We start from the raw sequence: 15,117 nt of genomic DNA, 5'->3' as shown, positions 1-15,117 counted from the left end.
CTGTGACACCTGGGGGTGAGGGGGAATCCATATAGTAAGATTGTTGGGCAGTCGTGACTTTAGTGTTTTGTTTTTGTGTTAGGAGTACATATGGTAGTCAGGCATAAGGGTCCTTATGGTCCTTCCCTACGCCTATATCACCCTGCTCTGTCGCTCAGTAATTCTCGTATCAAGACTTTAAAACGAGACCAGGCATTATCAGTGAAGTCACAATGCGAGAGGAGACGTTATTAAGATTGTTTTCGTCGAGCGCAAAACTGTCTTAGGGAGAGGAAAAAAGACCTTTAATAGAATGATAAACAGATAATCAGGTTTAACTTATAGATATTGTTAAATACGCTCACTCACCAAAAAGGTTCACATTGTGGCTCGCATCTGATATTTAACGATATCAATGTGTAGAAAACCTGATAATCTATACATACAGTGAGATTATCAGGGAGGTCTTATTATATGTGACCAACACACTCTGTGGTACCCCCTCCTACATCCCCCTCTGCTTTTTTACAGGTTTTCATATTTTTACTGACTAGTGCAGCATGCTTGTTATTGTTTGGCTTGTGTTTCTATTTTGCCTCCTAACTGATTAGTATTTTTAAATTTCTTTTTCCCCATTATCAAGCCTTTTGTATTGTTTGTAAATGAAAAACAGTTGAAACTCAAATAATAAAACTTTAAAGTAAAACTTAAATCACGTCACATCAAAAGACACCTCCCTGTAGGCAATCAATGCTTTACAGACAATTAAACGAGTAAATAGAATTACATAAGATTCAATATGCTTATTTCATTCAGGTGAGAAATAAACGTAACCTATAGTTCAACATTAAAAGAGTGTCAATCTCAACACCTCAGGTGACAGGTGATAATTGGATTATAAATGGGTTGAAACTTTCAAATAAATTTAAGAACAACAAATATAAAGAGGTGTAACAGTTTTCTTAATCTTATTATCATTCAGCAACAAAATTTAAAGAAAACACTTTGACGTAAACACACTTTGATGTTTAAGCTTAACATACACAATATTTTTGTTACAGTCTGTTGTCCTAATTTCATTAAATGCATATTTTGTTTGAAAATATATTTCCTCCAAAATGCCATTGATGACATTATTTTATGCTGATTTGACTTAATCTTGTACATGGATAATAGAGTTAAAAGGAACATTAAATATATTTTAATGTTTACTGTAAAAGAACAAAAGAAGATGTGGTATGATTGCCAATGAGACAACTATCCACAAAAGACCAAAATGACACAAACATTAACCACTATAGATCACCGTCATCCTTCAGTATGTATATATTACAGGAAAAAGGATACAAATACAAGTAAAATTATTTTCCTGATGTTCCTTACATATTGTATTGGACATAAATTACATACGAGAAGAGGGTGATTGTTCAACCTAGGAACAAAAGAGTTGTCTCCCATTTTAAATCATTTCAACAAGTTTATTTACAGTTATCTCCCATTAAACATCAAATTCAAATGTCAAATAAAATTAAAGTAGGGACAGTGATTGCTAACATTTAGCAATGTGGTTGATTGATTCTTGTTTGTTTAATGTCCTAAAGCCAAATATTTCATGGATATAAGAATGACATAAAATATTCAACAGTAAATATATTTGTAGATCCTGCAAAATGGTGTCGACTAGGATGAAAGTTGGAAAATTTGGAATGGCAATAAAAAACTAGACTTTATAAAAAAAAAAATCAGCCTTGCAAAATGTCACCTACAGATGCTTGAAGAAATGAGACATGATATAGCATGCAAATAAGCTGTAAAAGCCCAATTTTTGTTTTCGCTATGAAAATACAAATTATTAGTATATCTTTTTCTACTGTAAACCTCTTTTTCATTGTTGACAGTTGCAACTTGGGTAATTTAAATAAATCAAGGGTTGCAGGTGCAATATTCAGCATAATAGAATTTATTTATCAGACTTGGCTTTCAAACCATTTTCTGTTACTATTAGATTACAGTTACTTAAAGACTAGCCTAAGTAATTATATTGTCAAGAGGTTGTGTTGTACTTTTGAATAAATCAATTACTGTATATTTTATTGGATTCTAAATGATAATGAACACTGGTCCATTAACTAATTAACAGTCTAAATAACACATTATATCTCTGTCATTACTTGGCCAGTTAATAATAGTGCTGTCAAGAGAGTCTGTCTAAAAGGCTCCATACTTATTAAAAAATGTACTATAACAAGATCGTCTACCTTTTTTATATGATACAAAATAAAGAAATTCTTGCATATTGATAACCAACTTATTTTCACAGAAACTCAATTGTGCGTTTAGCCATATCTTCTAGATCTCATGACAATTTTTTTTTGTGAAGTTTCAATTTTGTAGATTTATTTGATTGAAGTTAAACAACTTATATTCACTTCATTTTTCTGCCTGCAGAAATAAATCTTTGCAAAAGTTAGATGGTTAACAGTATATCATACTTTATTCTCACTTTCTTGAGTTTGGGTTCCTGTTGGTGACAATTATAGCCAAGGAATTTTTCATTCCATCTGAAGGGTAACATGTAATTACTATGCTTTATCAACTGAACCCTGGATTTATTTAGCTTCCTTGGGACTTTTCATGGAGTAAAAATTGTATTTTCCTGGACATTTGATTTCATGGCTTTGTAAAACTTGCTGGGGCCCTCTTGGGGACAACAGTCAAGGGAATGAAAAGTGTACTTACATACATTCTAGAGTCTTTAAGTGTTGGATCTTACCTTCTGTGTCACTTTCCCTACTGGGGACCTTTAGGGGGCAACTGTTAATGCAAGGAATTTTCACATACTTTATAATGTCTATAAGTGTTCAGTCTTACCTTCTGTGTCCCTGTCATGACCCTCTACTTGTTGGTGTAATCTGTCTAAGGACTGTAGGGATCCATATTGTTTACTGGACAGTAGTGAAGGATCGTAACCACTATCACTCTCATTATCAGCTGAAACAAGTAAAATAAGAGTTAAATGATTAAAAAAAATCCAAAAAAAATCAAGATTCAAGTTCAGGTTTATTTTAAACTAAAAAAAATGTTTAATCATAAAACACATAATTATATACGAAAAACTTATTTCATTCTTTAAACAGATTTTTAATTTCCTACAGAGAGAGAGAGAGAGCTTACAGAGACTTATTTTTTGTAAGCAATTTGCCTCAACTTTTATAATGTTTAAATAACTATACAATTTGAGTTACTCCCCTTTTACCTTAGTTTGAATGGTGAAAAAAAAACACATTTAAATCCGTATAGAGCATCTATCTATCGGACTAAAAGAAACAAAAATTCTTACAATGTGATAACTAATACCTAAATGTACAATTGGTCTGACCTTGACAAATTTGCTTTTATCACAAAAATGTGTTATTTACCATATAAAGCTGTAAAACCTATAAAATTCAAAGTATTTACACCATTGGAGTGTGAAACAAAATGTACCCATCAAAAAAGATATAAAAAATCTACACTTAAAATATATGTAAATTTATTTTTAATAAATGATTAAATTCAAGATGTTCACTTCTAAATGAAAAAAATAAATACTAATAACTTTTGTACAACAACAGTAAAATCTGCCACCTTCACTTTTTTATTAAGACACAAGAAAAAACTGGATACAGGTCCAAATTGAAATCTTGGACTAAGATATACAGATAACCAAAACTTCAGACCTGAAATTATATGCTTTATAATATAAAAAAGAAGTTGTGGTATGATTGCCAATGAGACAACTATCCACAAAACACCAAAATGACACAGACATTAACAACTATAGGTCACTGTACGGCCTTTGTATAGGTTTCACTGTAACCTAACATTTGCCATGACAGTGTTTTATTCTGCTTCAATGACATCTATTAACATCATCAAAAACAACATTACAGTGTTGTAATCAACATACAGATCATAATACATAAGTCACACTTAGTCCATAAGTGGTGGTGAGTGGTGATTTGTAAATATTATTACAGTTTTTTTAGTGTTTTTTTAAATTGCTGCAATCACATCAAACGTTTGTAATAATAAAAGCATTTCAGAACCGAACAAGAATTAAAAATGTGTCAGCATACCATTTTTTTTTATCAAACCATGAACAGTTTGCCAAAATTGTATGTTCAACTCCCTACAAACTCATCAACAATTCACCAAAAACTGTGGATATACCAAGCAACAAATCTCATGAACACTTCACCAAAAGTTGTGATTTAACAAGCAACAAAACTTTTGCACACTTCATCAAAATTTGAGTGTTCACTAAGCAACAAACTCTCAACGGGTATTGAATGACCTTGACTAACCATGAGGGTCTCACACAGTGGGTTCCTTATTAAAACTGTGTGTTCACCAAGCAACCAACTCATGAACATGCTTACACACATATATGCAATGTTTGATGAGTGTTCACCAAGCAACCAACTCATGAACATGCTTACACACATATTTGCAATGTTTGATGAGTGTTCACCAAGCAACCAACTCATGAACATGCTTACACACATATTTGCAATGTTTGATGTGTGTTCACTCAAAAGTAAAGTGTTTGGTGACAATGCATGGTGATTAAAACAGTGTTTCTGGATGACAATCAGAATGACCTTGGAAAAATTATACATGACCTGTGTTTCTAAATAATAAATGAAATAATCTTTGTAGCAACTTTACAAGAGCTGATAAAATAAATGAATGATAAATTGTTAAATGTCCAGTGGCAAGCATTCCATGCAAATTGAGACAGGACAAGTATGATGGAGGATCTTGAACAATGTACAGAAAATCATCGTAGATATAATAATAAATTCTCTTTCAATTTACAAGTTCAGGATATTGTGACAAGATCAAATAGACAAAACGGAAATCACATTTCGGTCAAGATAATGAAATGTAAGCAACAGAAAGCTTAATGACTTTGAGTAATCAATTTGATCCTAGTGATAAGAAATGACTAAAGGCAAGGATTAAAAGAAAGACCAATTTGATGAGAACTTCAAACAAACAGACTTATAATTAAGGAATAACAGTACTGTAATTGAAGAGTTGCCACCGTCAATTGTAGATTTGAAGGTCGCAAATGCAGTTTTACTGGCGACGCGTAGCGCAGACAGTAAAACGAAGATTTGCGACCGTCAAATCAAAATTGACGGTGGCAACTCTTCAACTACAGTACTGTTATTCCGATTCTAATGCATTACAAAAAGCAAAAATTCGATAAAACTTGAAAAAATATCTAAATTTGTCAAATAAAAAAAAATCCGCGAATCTTCATGAATGATTTTGGCACAAAGACAACATGGCTAAACATGACGTCATACAAATGAAAACTTACAAGCTGGAGGTTATGACGTTACTTTTACGCATCAAATTTGGATAAAATTACATTAAAACGGCTAATTCGAGGTAGGTGTTGTTTTATTTTCGATTATATGGTAGTAATCGAACATTTGTTGATATATCAATTCAAAATGGCGGGTCCCTCCTTAGTTACGCCTGGTCAACTGTGGATTTGACGGCCACTTTTAGCCAATGAAAAAAATCGTTACATCCAAATTGCATTAGAATGATCTACTCACAGACTATTGTAGTTTTCTGCACCTTTAAACATATATATATATATCTATTGTTAGTTTGACAGTTATAGAAAGGAAACTTTAAGATTCTTCGATACAATCCATTTAAATCTGTCCATTTGTTATGGTTTTTTTTTTAACATTTTAGAACTTGAATACCCTACAAGGTGGTGTATGCTTATTAGGTTTTTTGGGTTTTTTTTAATTTTAAGCCAGAAGATTGATAACTATGATGGAAAACAAAACATGGAAAAGAACAAACTAAAAATGGATAAGAACAAATAATGGGAAATAGTAAAAACACATACTGGGTATGGAGAAAACACATACTTGGAATGCAGAAAAACACACCATGTAGAATAAACAAATAAAGAAAAAGCAAAAAAACACATGCTTTAGACTAAGACAAATACTGAGAAAAATAGAAAAACATACGAGGTAGGATAAAACACACACAGAGAATGCAGAAATACACATGGGGAGGATAAAACACACACTGGGAATACATAAATACACATGGGGTAGGATAAAACACATATGTAAATACACACATACTAAAATGTAGACAAGACATAAGGAGAAAAACATACCAAATATGGCTAGAAAAAAACACATACAGAGAATGAGAAAAACTTGTACTGTGTATGGAGAAATAATATTGGTAATATATTATACATAATAACATGGGAAAACTATACATAACATACTTAGAATGCAAAGAAAAGAAAATTACTTTTTTTATAATTTTAAGAGATATGAAAAAGAAATACAACTTAGTATTATAATAAATGATATATGAAATAGACGGTATTATGTCACATGATATTGATATGAAATAGACGGTATTATGTCACATGATATCAATATGAAAAGGATGATTATGTTATGCCGTTTGAACCTATATGATATGATGGTTTTGCATTCTTTAGAGTTTATATGATTGATGAATATTCCTATATAAAAATCAAAACCTTGATAATGATGTGTCAACACTTGTTATTTTTTGTTTTACTTTCACCTGTGAGCAAACCTTACCAAGCAAATTCTCTGTACCTAAAATTGTAATAAAGCATGAAAACTGGTACCAGATAATATCAAATACTAGTACCATAAAATATGTAGTGCCAGATATTAACTTATTGGCTGTATGTATCTTTTAAGGCAGTGGTCAAAACTCGTTCTTTCACTATAAAAAAATGTTCTCTATAGTCAGATGTTGCAAACTTGTATTCTTTTACTTGAAGATTTAGAGTGTGATTCTCAGAGTCAAATATTCAAAGAACTTTAAAGTCAGTTATTTTCAGTAGTAATTTTTTGGTGTTTTCAGTGGTTTCAAGAGTAATCTACAGTCAATGGTTTCAAGTGTCCACTAGTCAGTGGTTTCAAGTGTCCACTACAGTCAGTGGTTTCAAGTGTCCACTAGTCAGTGGTTTCAAGTGTCATCTACAGTCAGTGGTTTCAAGAGTAATCTACAGTCAGTCGTTTCAAGAGTCATCTAAAGTCAGTGGTTTAAAGGGTTATCTACAGTCAGTGGTTTCAGGAGTAATCTACAGTCAGTGGTTTCAGGAGTAATCTAGTCAGTGGTTTAAAGGGTAATCTAGTCAGTGGTTTAAAGGGTAATCTACAGTCAGTGGTTTCAGGAGTAATCTAGTCAGTGGTTTCAGGAGTAATCTACAGTCAGTGGTTTCAAGGGTAATCAACAGTCAGTGGTTTCAGGAGTAATCTACAGTCAGTGGTTTATTAGGGTAATCTAGTCAGTGGTTTAAAGGGTAATCTACAGTCAGTGGTTTCAGGAGTAATCTAGTCAGTGGTTTCAGGAGTAATCTAGTCAGTGGTTTCAAGGGTAATCAACAGTCAGTGGTTTCAAGGGTAATCTACAGTCAGTGGTTTCAGGAGTAATCTACAGTCAGTGGTTTCAAGGGTAATCAACAGTCAGTGGTTTCAGGAGTAATCTACAGTCAGTGGTTTATTAGGGTAATCTAGTCAGTGGTGTAAAGGGTAATCTACAGTCAGTGGTTTCAGGAGTAATCTAGTCAGTGGTTTCAGGAGTAATCTACAGTCAGTGGTTTCAAGGGTAATCAACAGTCAGTGGTTTCAAGGGTAATCTACAGTCAGTATTTTAACATGTTTCTATATTCAGTGGTTCCAAGTGTCCGTTTTAGTAAATCCTTTCAAGTGCTGTTTTTCAGTGGTTGCAGGTAGAGCTATATCAGTTAGGGGTTTCAATTGTCATCTAGTCAGTAGTTTCTAGTGTTTCCTTTCAAGTGTCATTTCACAGTGGTTGCAAGTGTCATTTCAGTAGATAGTTTCAAGCACTGTCTTCGGGGGGGGGGGGGGGGGGGGGGGCTATAGACATCAGTCAGGCTGTTTTTCAAAGACCGGGTTAGTACCAGAATTGTTTCCTGAACCTTTAAAACCGGATATCTTTCCAATCAAATGGGAAAAACTTTTTTGAAACCCCTCTCATGATTGACGAAATCAAAGACAGATATAATATGCAATTCATGGCAGATTTTAAATCCCTACAGTTTATTATAGGATTAAATAGTCTGTATTTCCTTAATTTGATTCAATCCCAGGGTTGCAGGATTACACATTTATATAATGTTCTTTCATCTATCACATACTATAATTCAACAATATATCTAATCCTAAACACAAATACTTTGATAGTTAGAGGCTGAACCTTATTAAATCTGATAGTAAACTCAATTATCTGTGTATTGTCTGATTTGTCAAACGAAAACATCCTCATCAGTCTGAACAAGACCTTGGACGCTGTTGTTTATTGATTTGTCAGGATTTGTCAGGAAACAATATTACGAATGGTTTTATGCTTAATTCAAGTCAAATACAGGATGATAACTGTAGAAATGAGAATTAATCTAAAATAATGCTTTCGTTATCAACTACGAAAACCATGGATACAAAAATAAATCTGAAATTATGTATTCTTATAAAGTACGAAAGCTGGGAAACAAGAATGAATCTGGAATAATAATATCCTTATAGTCAGTTTAAGTAGTAAAAGCTTCTCGGCAGAACACTCGGTCTCACGTCTGTCTGTGTAAGAGAGTAATGTTTGCTGGCAAAACGAAGCAAATTTTTTAGAAAAAACTTTTCAAATTTTTTTCTTGAGATGGTCTTCTTGATCTTGAACAATTTCTATCCTAAGTTGCATTACATACCATGAGGGTGTTAGAAAGTTATTGATATCTGAGAATCGTAAGCACTGACTGTAAGTTTTTTTTTTTTACCAAAAAAATATGTCTCAGACTTTGGTATACATGGTACATTGTGGTATAGAACAGATTCAATCATAAGATATCTTCAAGTGGTACGTTCAAAATATTCAATGGACCCTTGTTGCTTTTTCACAATAAGCAAAGCAAGAATGTAAGGTGAAGGTTATATGTTGCTATAAATACATACTGTGGTATCTTCTAGCGGAGTCTTTTCTTTTCTGTTTGTAGAGAGTTCTAACAACTTTAGCACTGCCAAATCTCTTGAACTTCTTACTGACATTATCATAAAACCATTCACAGGACTTCATCTTAAGTTCCCTAGAAATATAATAAAATTGAGAATGGAAATGGGGGATGTGTCAAAGAGACAACAACACGACCATATAAAAAACAATAATAACAGCAGAAGGTCACCAACAGGTCTTCAATGTAGCGAGAAATTCACGCACCCGGAGGCATCCTTCAGCTGGCCCCTAAACAAATATATACTAGTTCAGTGATAATGAACGCCATACTACCTTAACTTACATAATTAATACTTTTTGGCATAGTGTTTTTTTTTTTCATGGTACAACTACAATAAATTATGTGGCATGCATCAAATTTGAGACAGAAACAAAAAAATGCAACCTTACTAAATTTCAATGTTTATACATGTATCATATGAAATTTATGGTAATCTGTTAATAATTATTTCTTCACTTTTCAGCTGAATGATATGTGTGTGTGTTAGTTTATTTGTATTATGTACACTTTGAATCTTTCTAATGCTAGTAACTTTAACTAAGTTGTTATACACTTCAATTAAATGGTTTTTTTTTAATATTTTTATGTTGTCAATGTTTTGACCTTGATATGCGACATTAAACAGGTTGTTTATCACATGATATGTTTAGTCTGATATACATGTATGCATGCCATTTCAAGTTGGTGGGGGTGTTGGTCTGAGCCAAAGTGTTGTTGCTTCAGATTGCTTCATGTCTGTCATATTTGTTCTACATAAATAATTTTGCTATAAATAAATAAGGACATTTTTCTCAATTGAATTGTTTCACATTTTCATGTACGGTAGTGACTTTTTTTAGCGTACTATCCTGTTGTGTGTTTACTCATTGTTGAAGGTCATACAGTGGTATATAATTACTTACAATCACACTTTAGTGGAAAGTTTTCTCAAAGGCTATCATACCATATCTCATTCTATTTTTAGTATAAATTTAAAGTTTACATCATTTTATTAAAAATAAGTGATATCAAACAAACAACATGGCATGCAACAGGTGTAACTGTCGTTTCTCGTTAACCTACCTGAAAATCAATAAATTCAAACCATTTCATGACATTCTAATAAATGGCAATACCTCAAATTAATATCTAATTTCATCCAAGGCAATTTTAATGTCCTCATATAAAAATCGTATTACCATAATTGATTTTAGCAATAACTTCATTGTTTTAAGAGAAGATTTCAGACTAATGAAATAGATATTATTCAAGATAAAAAAAAAAACTGTCTCAATTAGGAAATGGTGTGGTAAAATCAGCATTTGAATTGTTTTATTTTTGTCATATCAGGGCCTTTAGCTGACTTTATGGGTTTTACTCATTGTTGAAGTCAAATATACAATGCCCTAAAGTTTAAGACATTAAGTACACAGAAAAAGGTGGCTTTTAGGGTCTGTTCTGTTGTCTAAATCACTGATTGTTAAGCCAAAACGATGTAACAAAGGGACACATCTGAAAGGACTGTTCAGAAACTCACCTGGCCTCATCACAGGTATGACAGATGAAACCTTTATTCTCCCTGTCATACAGGCAGCATGATTTACATGAAGGATTTATATGAAGGATCAACTCTGGAACAAAGGGACATAACTCAATAAAACCTTAAACAAAATGGAAAATCTCACCTGGCACAAATATAACATAAGTAACCTTTGTTCTTCCTGACAGAGGCACCATGATTTTAATGAAGGATCACAGCAGTAACAAAAGGAAAACTCTAATAACTGAACCAAAACTACAAAACTTACCTGGCCTCTGCACATGTATGACATAAGTAACCTTTGTTCTTCCTGACAGAGGCAGCATGATTTATATGAAGGATCACAGCAGTAACAAAGAGACATAACTTTTAGGACTATTCAGAAAACTTACCTGGCCTCTGCACAGGTATGACATATGAAACCTTTATTCTCCCTGTCATAGAGGCAGCATGATTTACAGATGTACAGTTTACACAGTTGGCATGTCTGCTTTCTGTTGAAGATTATTCCAAAGGATCGACAACAACGAATACAAACATTCTCATTCAGTTTAGTTTTCTTTGATAGTACAGTAGCTTTCTGATTCTCCTCTTCAATATCTTCCTGAATCTTACTATAAAATAATAAAGTAGACATGTAAACAAACAATGATTCTCATCTTCAATATCTGCCTGGATCTTACTACAAAATAATAAAGGAGGCATGTAAACATACAATGATTCTCTTCTTCAATATCTTCTTGGATCTTACTACAAAATCATAAAGGAGGCATGGGAACATACACAGATTCCCTTCTTCAATATCTTCTTGGATCTTACTATAAAATAATAAAGGAGACATGTAAACATACAATGATTCTCTTCCTCAATATCTTCCTAGATTTTACTACAAAATAATAAAGGAGACATGTAAACATACAATGATACTCTTCCTCAACATCTTCCTGGATCTTACTACAAAACTAGAGGCTCTAAAGAGCCTGTGTCGCTCACCTTGGTCTATGTTAATATTAAACATTGTACACAGATGGATTCATGACAAAATTGTGTTTTGGTGATGGTGATGGTGATGTGTTTGTAGATCTTACTTTACTAAACATTTTTGCTGCTTACAATTATCTCTATCTATAACAGTAGTTTCTGTGGAAAATGTTAGTGAAAATCTACAAATTTTGTGAAAATTATTAAAAAATTTACTATGAAGGACAATAACTCCTTAGGGGGTCAATTGACTATTTTGGTCATGTTGACTTATATTTAGTTCTTACTTTGCTGTACATTATTGCTGTTTACAGTTTATCACTATCTATAATAATATTCAAGATAATAACAAAAAGAAACAGCAAAATTTCCTCAAATCACCAATTCATGGGCAGCAACCTAACAACTGATAATCCAAGTCATCTGAAAATTCCAGGGCAGATAGATCTTCACCTGATCAACAATTTTACTTCATGTCAGATTTACTCTTAATGCTTTGGTTTTTGAGTTATAAGCCAAAAACTGCATTTTACCCCTATGTTCTATTTTTAGACGTGGTGGCCATCTTGGTTGGTTGGCCGGGTCATCGGACACAATTTTCAAACTAGATACCCCAATGATGATTGTGGCCAAGTTTCAATTAATTTGGCCCAGTAGTTTCAGAGTAGAAGATTTTTCTAAAAGATTACTAAGATTTACGAAAAATGGTTAAAAATTGGCTATAAAGGGCAATAACTCCTAAAGTGGTCAACTGACCATTTTGGTCATGTTGACTTATTTGTAGATCTTACTTTGCTAAACATTATTGCTGTTTACAGTTTATCTCTATCTAAAATAATATTCAAGATAATAACCAAAAACAACAAAATTTCCTTAAAATTACCAATTCAGGGGCAGCAACCTAACAACAGAATGTCAGATTCATCTTAAAATTTCAGGGCAGATAGATCTTAACCTGATAAACAATTTTATCCCATGTCAGATTGCTCTAAATGCTTTGGTTTTTGAGTTATAAGCCAAAAACTGCATTTTACCCCTATGTTCTATTTTTAGCCATGGCGGCCATCTTGGTTGGTTGGCAGGGTCACCGGACACAATTTTTGAACTAGATACCCCAATGATGATTGTTGCCAAGTTTGGTTAAATTTGGCCCAGTAGTTTCAGAGGAGAAGATTTTTGTAAAAGTTAACGCCGGACGCAGGACGACGACGGACGCAGGATGCCAAGTGATGAGAAAAGCTCACTTGGCCCTTTGGGCCAGGTGAGCTAATAATAAAGGAGACATGTAAACATACAATGATTCTCTTCTTCAACATCTTCCTAGATCTTACTACAAAATAATAAAGGAGACATGTAAACATACAATGATTCTCTTCTTCAACATCTTCCCAGATCTTACTACAAAATAATAAAGGAGACATGTAAACATACAATGATTCTCTTCTTCAATATCTTCCTAGATCTTACTACGAAATAATACAGGAGACATGTAAACATACAATGATTCTCTTCTTCAATATCTTCCTGGAGCTTACTACAAAATAATAAAGAAGACATGGAAACATACAATGATTTTCTTCTTCAATGATCTTGTAATAATAAAGGAAACATATTACCTGGTTTATATTAATAAAAGGGACTGTTTCAGGTCAGGAATATGTCTTGTAATTTTCATAATCATATCTCTTTTAACAGTTAGTGGTTTTTTTTCAGAAAGTTTATTGTGAGTTTGTGTTTTATAACCTTCAAATTTAATCAGTTTAGTGTTATTTTCTAACCAGATTTCCTGCACAAACTTATAGCAGATTGACATAGAATCACATCAACCTTTACCCTACCATTGTGTGCTTAATACTTGATTTAATAGTCTCCAACTGCACAAAATAACCATAAAACAAGTATAAACCCACAGAATTTATTTCTACTTGCTCAATATCAGATTTTTATCCATCAATCATTTGCAGCATTTATACATGCAATCTAAGCAGAAAATTACAATTCAACAATTTATTTCTTTGAGAGTAAACTGTTCTGATTAATATGATTCCACAGAGAATTTTATTTAGTGCGGACTTTCAATTGTGTTATAGACTTTTTTAGATTACATCTATGGTAATCTGTGTGAAGGGGTTTAAAATCATGGTTTAAATACAAACTACTGCATGACAATTGGACATGTTGCATGCGGATCTTTATCTTAATTGTGGGGCAAAAATATTTATATGTATCTTACTGCTTGAAGTAGTTAGTACTGACAGTTCAACATATTAAATACTCGTTTAAATAGGTTTGAATCAGAACTCAAAATTTATTTAAAAACCATTTGTGATGACACGGGTTATGTTCTTCTCATATATGTTATGATGGTATGATACTAAACCCCTAAAGTTAAGGATTGTGTCTGATATTCATATGATGGAGACATAAACTTTTAATTAGTTTAATTATACTTCTCTTGAACTGAATTTTATTGTGCATTTTGACAATATTATTGTTATGGGTTTACTTTTCTGCATTGGCTAGAGGTATAGGGAGAGGGTTAAATCTCATAAACATGTTTAACTCTGCAGCATTTTTGCACCTGTCCCAAGTCAGGAGCTCCTGGCCTTTGTTAGTCTTATATTATTTTAATTTTGGTTTCTTGTGTACAATTTGGATATTAGTATGGCGTTCATTATCACTGAACTAGTATTTGTTTAGGGGCCAGCTGAAGGACGCCTCCAAATGCATCAATTTCTCGATGCATTGAAGACCTGTTGTTGACCTTCTGCTGTTGTCTGCTCTATTCTCTTTGACAACATTCCCCATTTCCATTCTTAATTTTATTTTTATTGAAAAATCTTTAATAAAGTATGACGAAACATTTGTTCTCTTTAAATAAAAAAAATAAGTTAAAACTTTATGTAATTTCTCTAATATGAATTTCGTCCTGAATATGCAAGAAATTTTTGCCACTGGGCGTTAAGCAACCAACAATCAATCTATCTAATGTGAATTCACAATAAAAAGTAACAAAAGTGGAAGATCTTGAAATTTATACAATTAACCTGGTATTTAAACCAAACACATTTCAAGGGCCACAACCCATTAACAATTAGTCTATTTCTGATAGTGCTTAACATGATGTAATGCTATGTCTACAAACCAAATGTTTTACAAGTGGAAGAAAAAAAATAGTGCTCACTTTACACTTTAATGGGAAAAAGTATTGTCAACTTAGTACTCAGTACAATTAATATGGCTTTTACTGACTAAAGCTCCATTTGGAGATGTGTTTAGAGACAACTTCTGTCAGTACACTTTTCCTATATATTGCCAATTGTCAACTGGTAAACTAAAACAATATGAATTGCAATCAGTTATTTAACCAATTCTTCAAAAACCAATATTTACCTAGAAATTACATTAATATTCATTCCATTGTGAAATTATTCCTTTAAAGTAAGCCCTTCATCTTATTGTTCTAATACACTTTACAGCAATTTGTTTTAACGTACTGAAAACTTTCATTAATTTCAATTTTAAATTGAACATT

The 15,117-nt window shown here is 32.5% G+C and overlaps 1 protein-coding gene across 6 annotated transcripts in view; it reads right to left on the bottom strand.

The window, feature by feature from the left end:
- Positions 1-15,117, bottom strand: part of LOC134695542 (titin homolog) — a 100,044-nt gene that overhangs the window by 46,888 nt on the left and 38,039 nt on the right. For all 6 annotated transcript variants that reach the window (XM_063556831.1, XM_063556832.1, XM_063556833.1 and 3 more), the window contains 3 exons: positions 10,994-11,215; positions 9,024-9,154; positions 2,851-2,970 (listed from right to left, as the gene is read on the bottom strand). In XM_063556831.1, coding sequence (XP_063412901.1) covers positions 2,851-2,970; positions 9,024-9,154; positions 10,994-11,215 — 473 coding nt within the window. The remainder of the gene's footprint in view (positions 1-2,850; positions 2,971-9,023; positions 9,155-10,993; positions 11,216-15,117) is intronic.

This window comes from Mytilus trossulus, chromosome 13 (assembly GCF_036588685.1).
Source record: "Mytilus trossulus isolate FHL-02 chromosome 13, PNRI_Mtr1.1.1.hap1, whole genome shotgun sequence".
Classification (NCBI taxonomy): Eukaryota; Metazoa; Mollusca; class Bivalvia; order Mytilida; family Mytilidae; genus Mytilus; species Mytilus trossulus.
The sequence above is the reverse complement of the archived record's forward strand: the minus strand, read 5'-3'. Positions and strand labels throughout refer to the sequence as shown.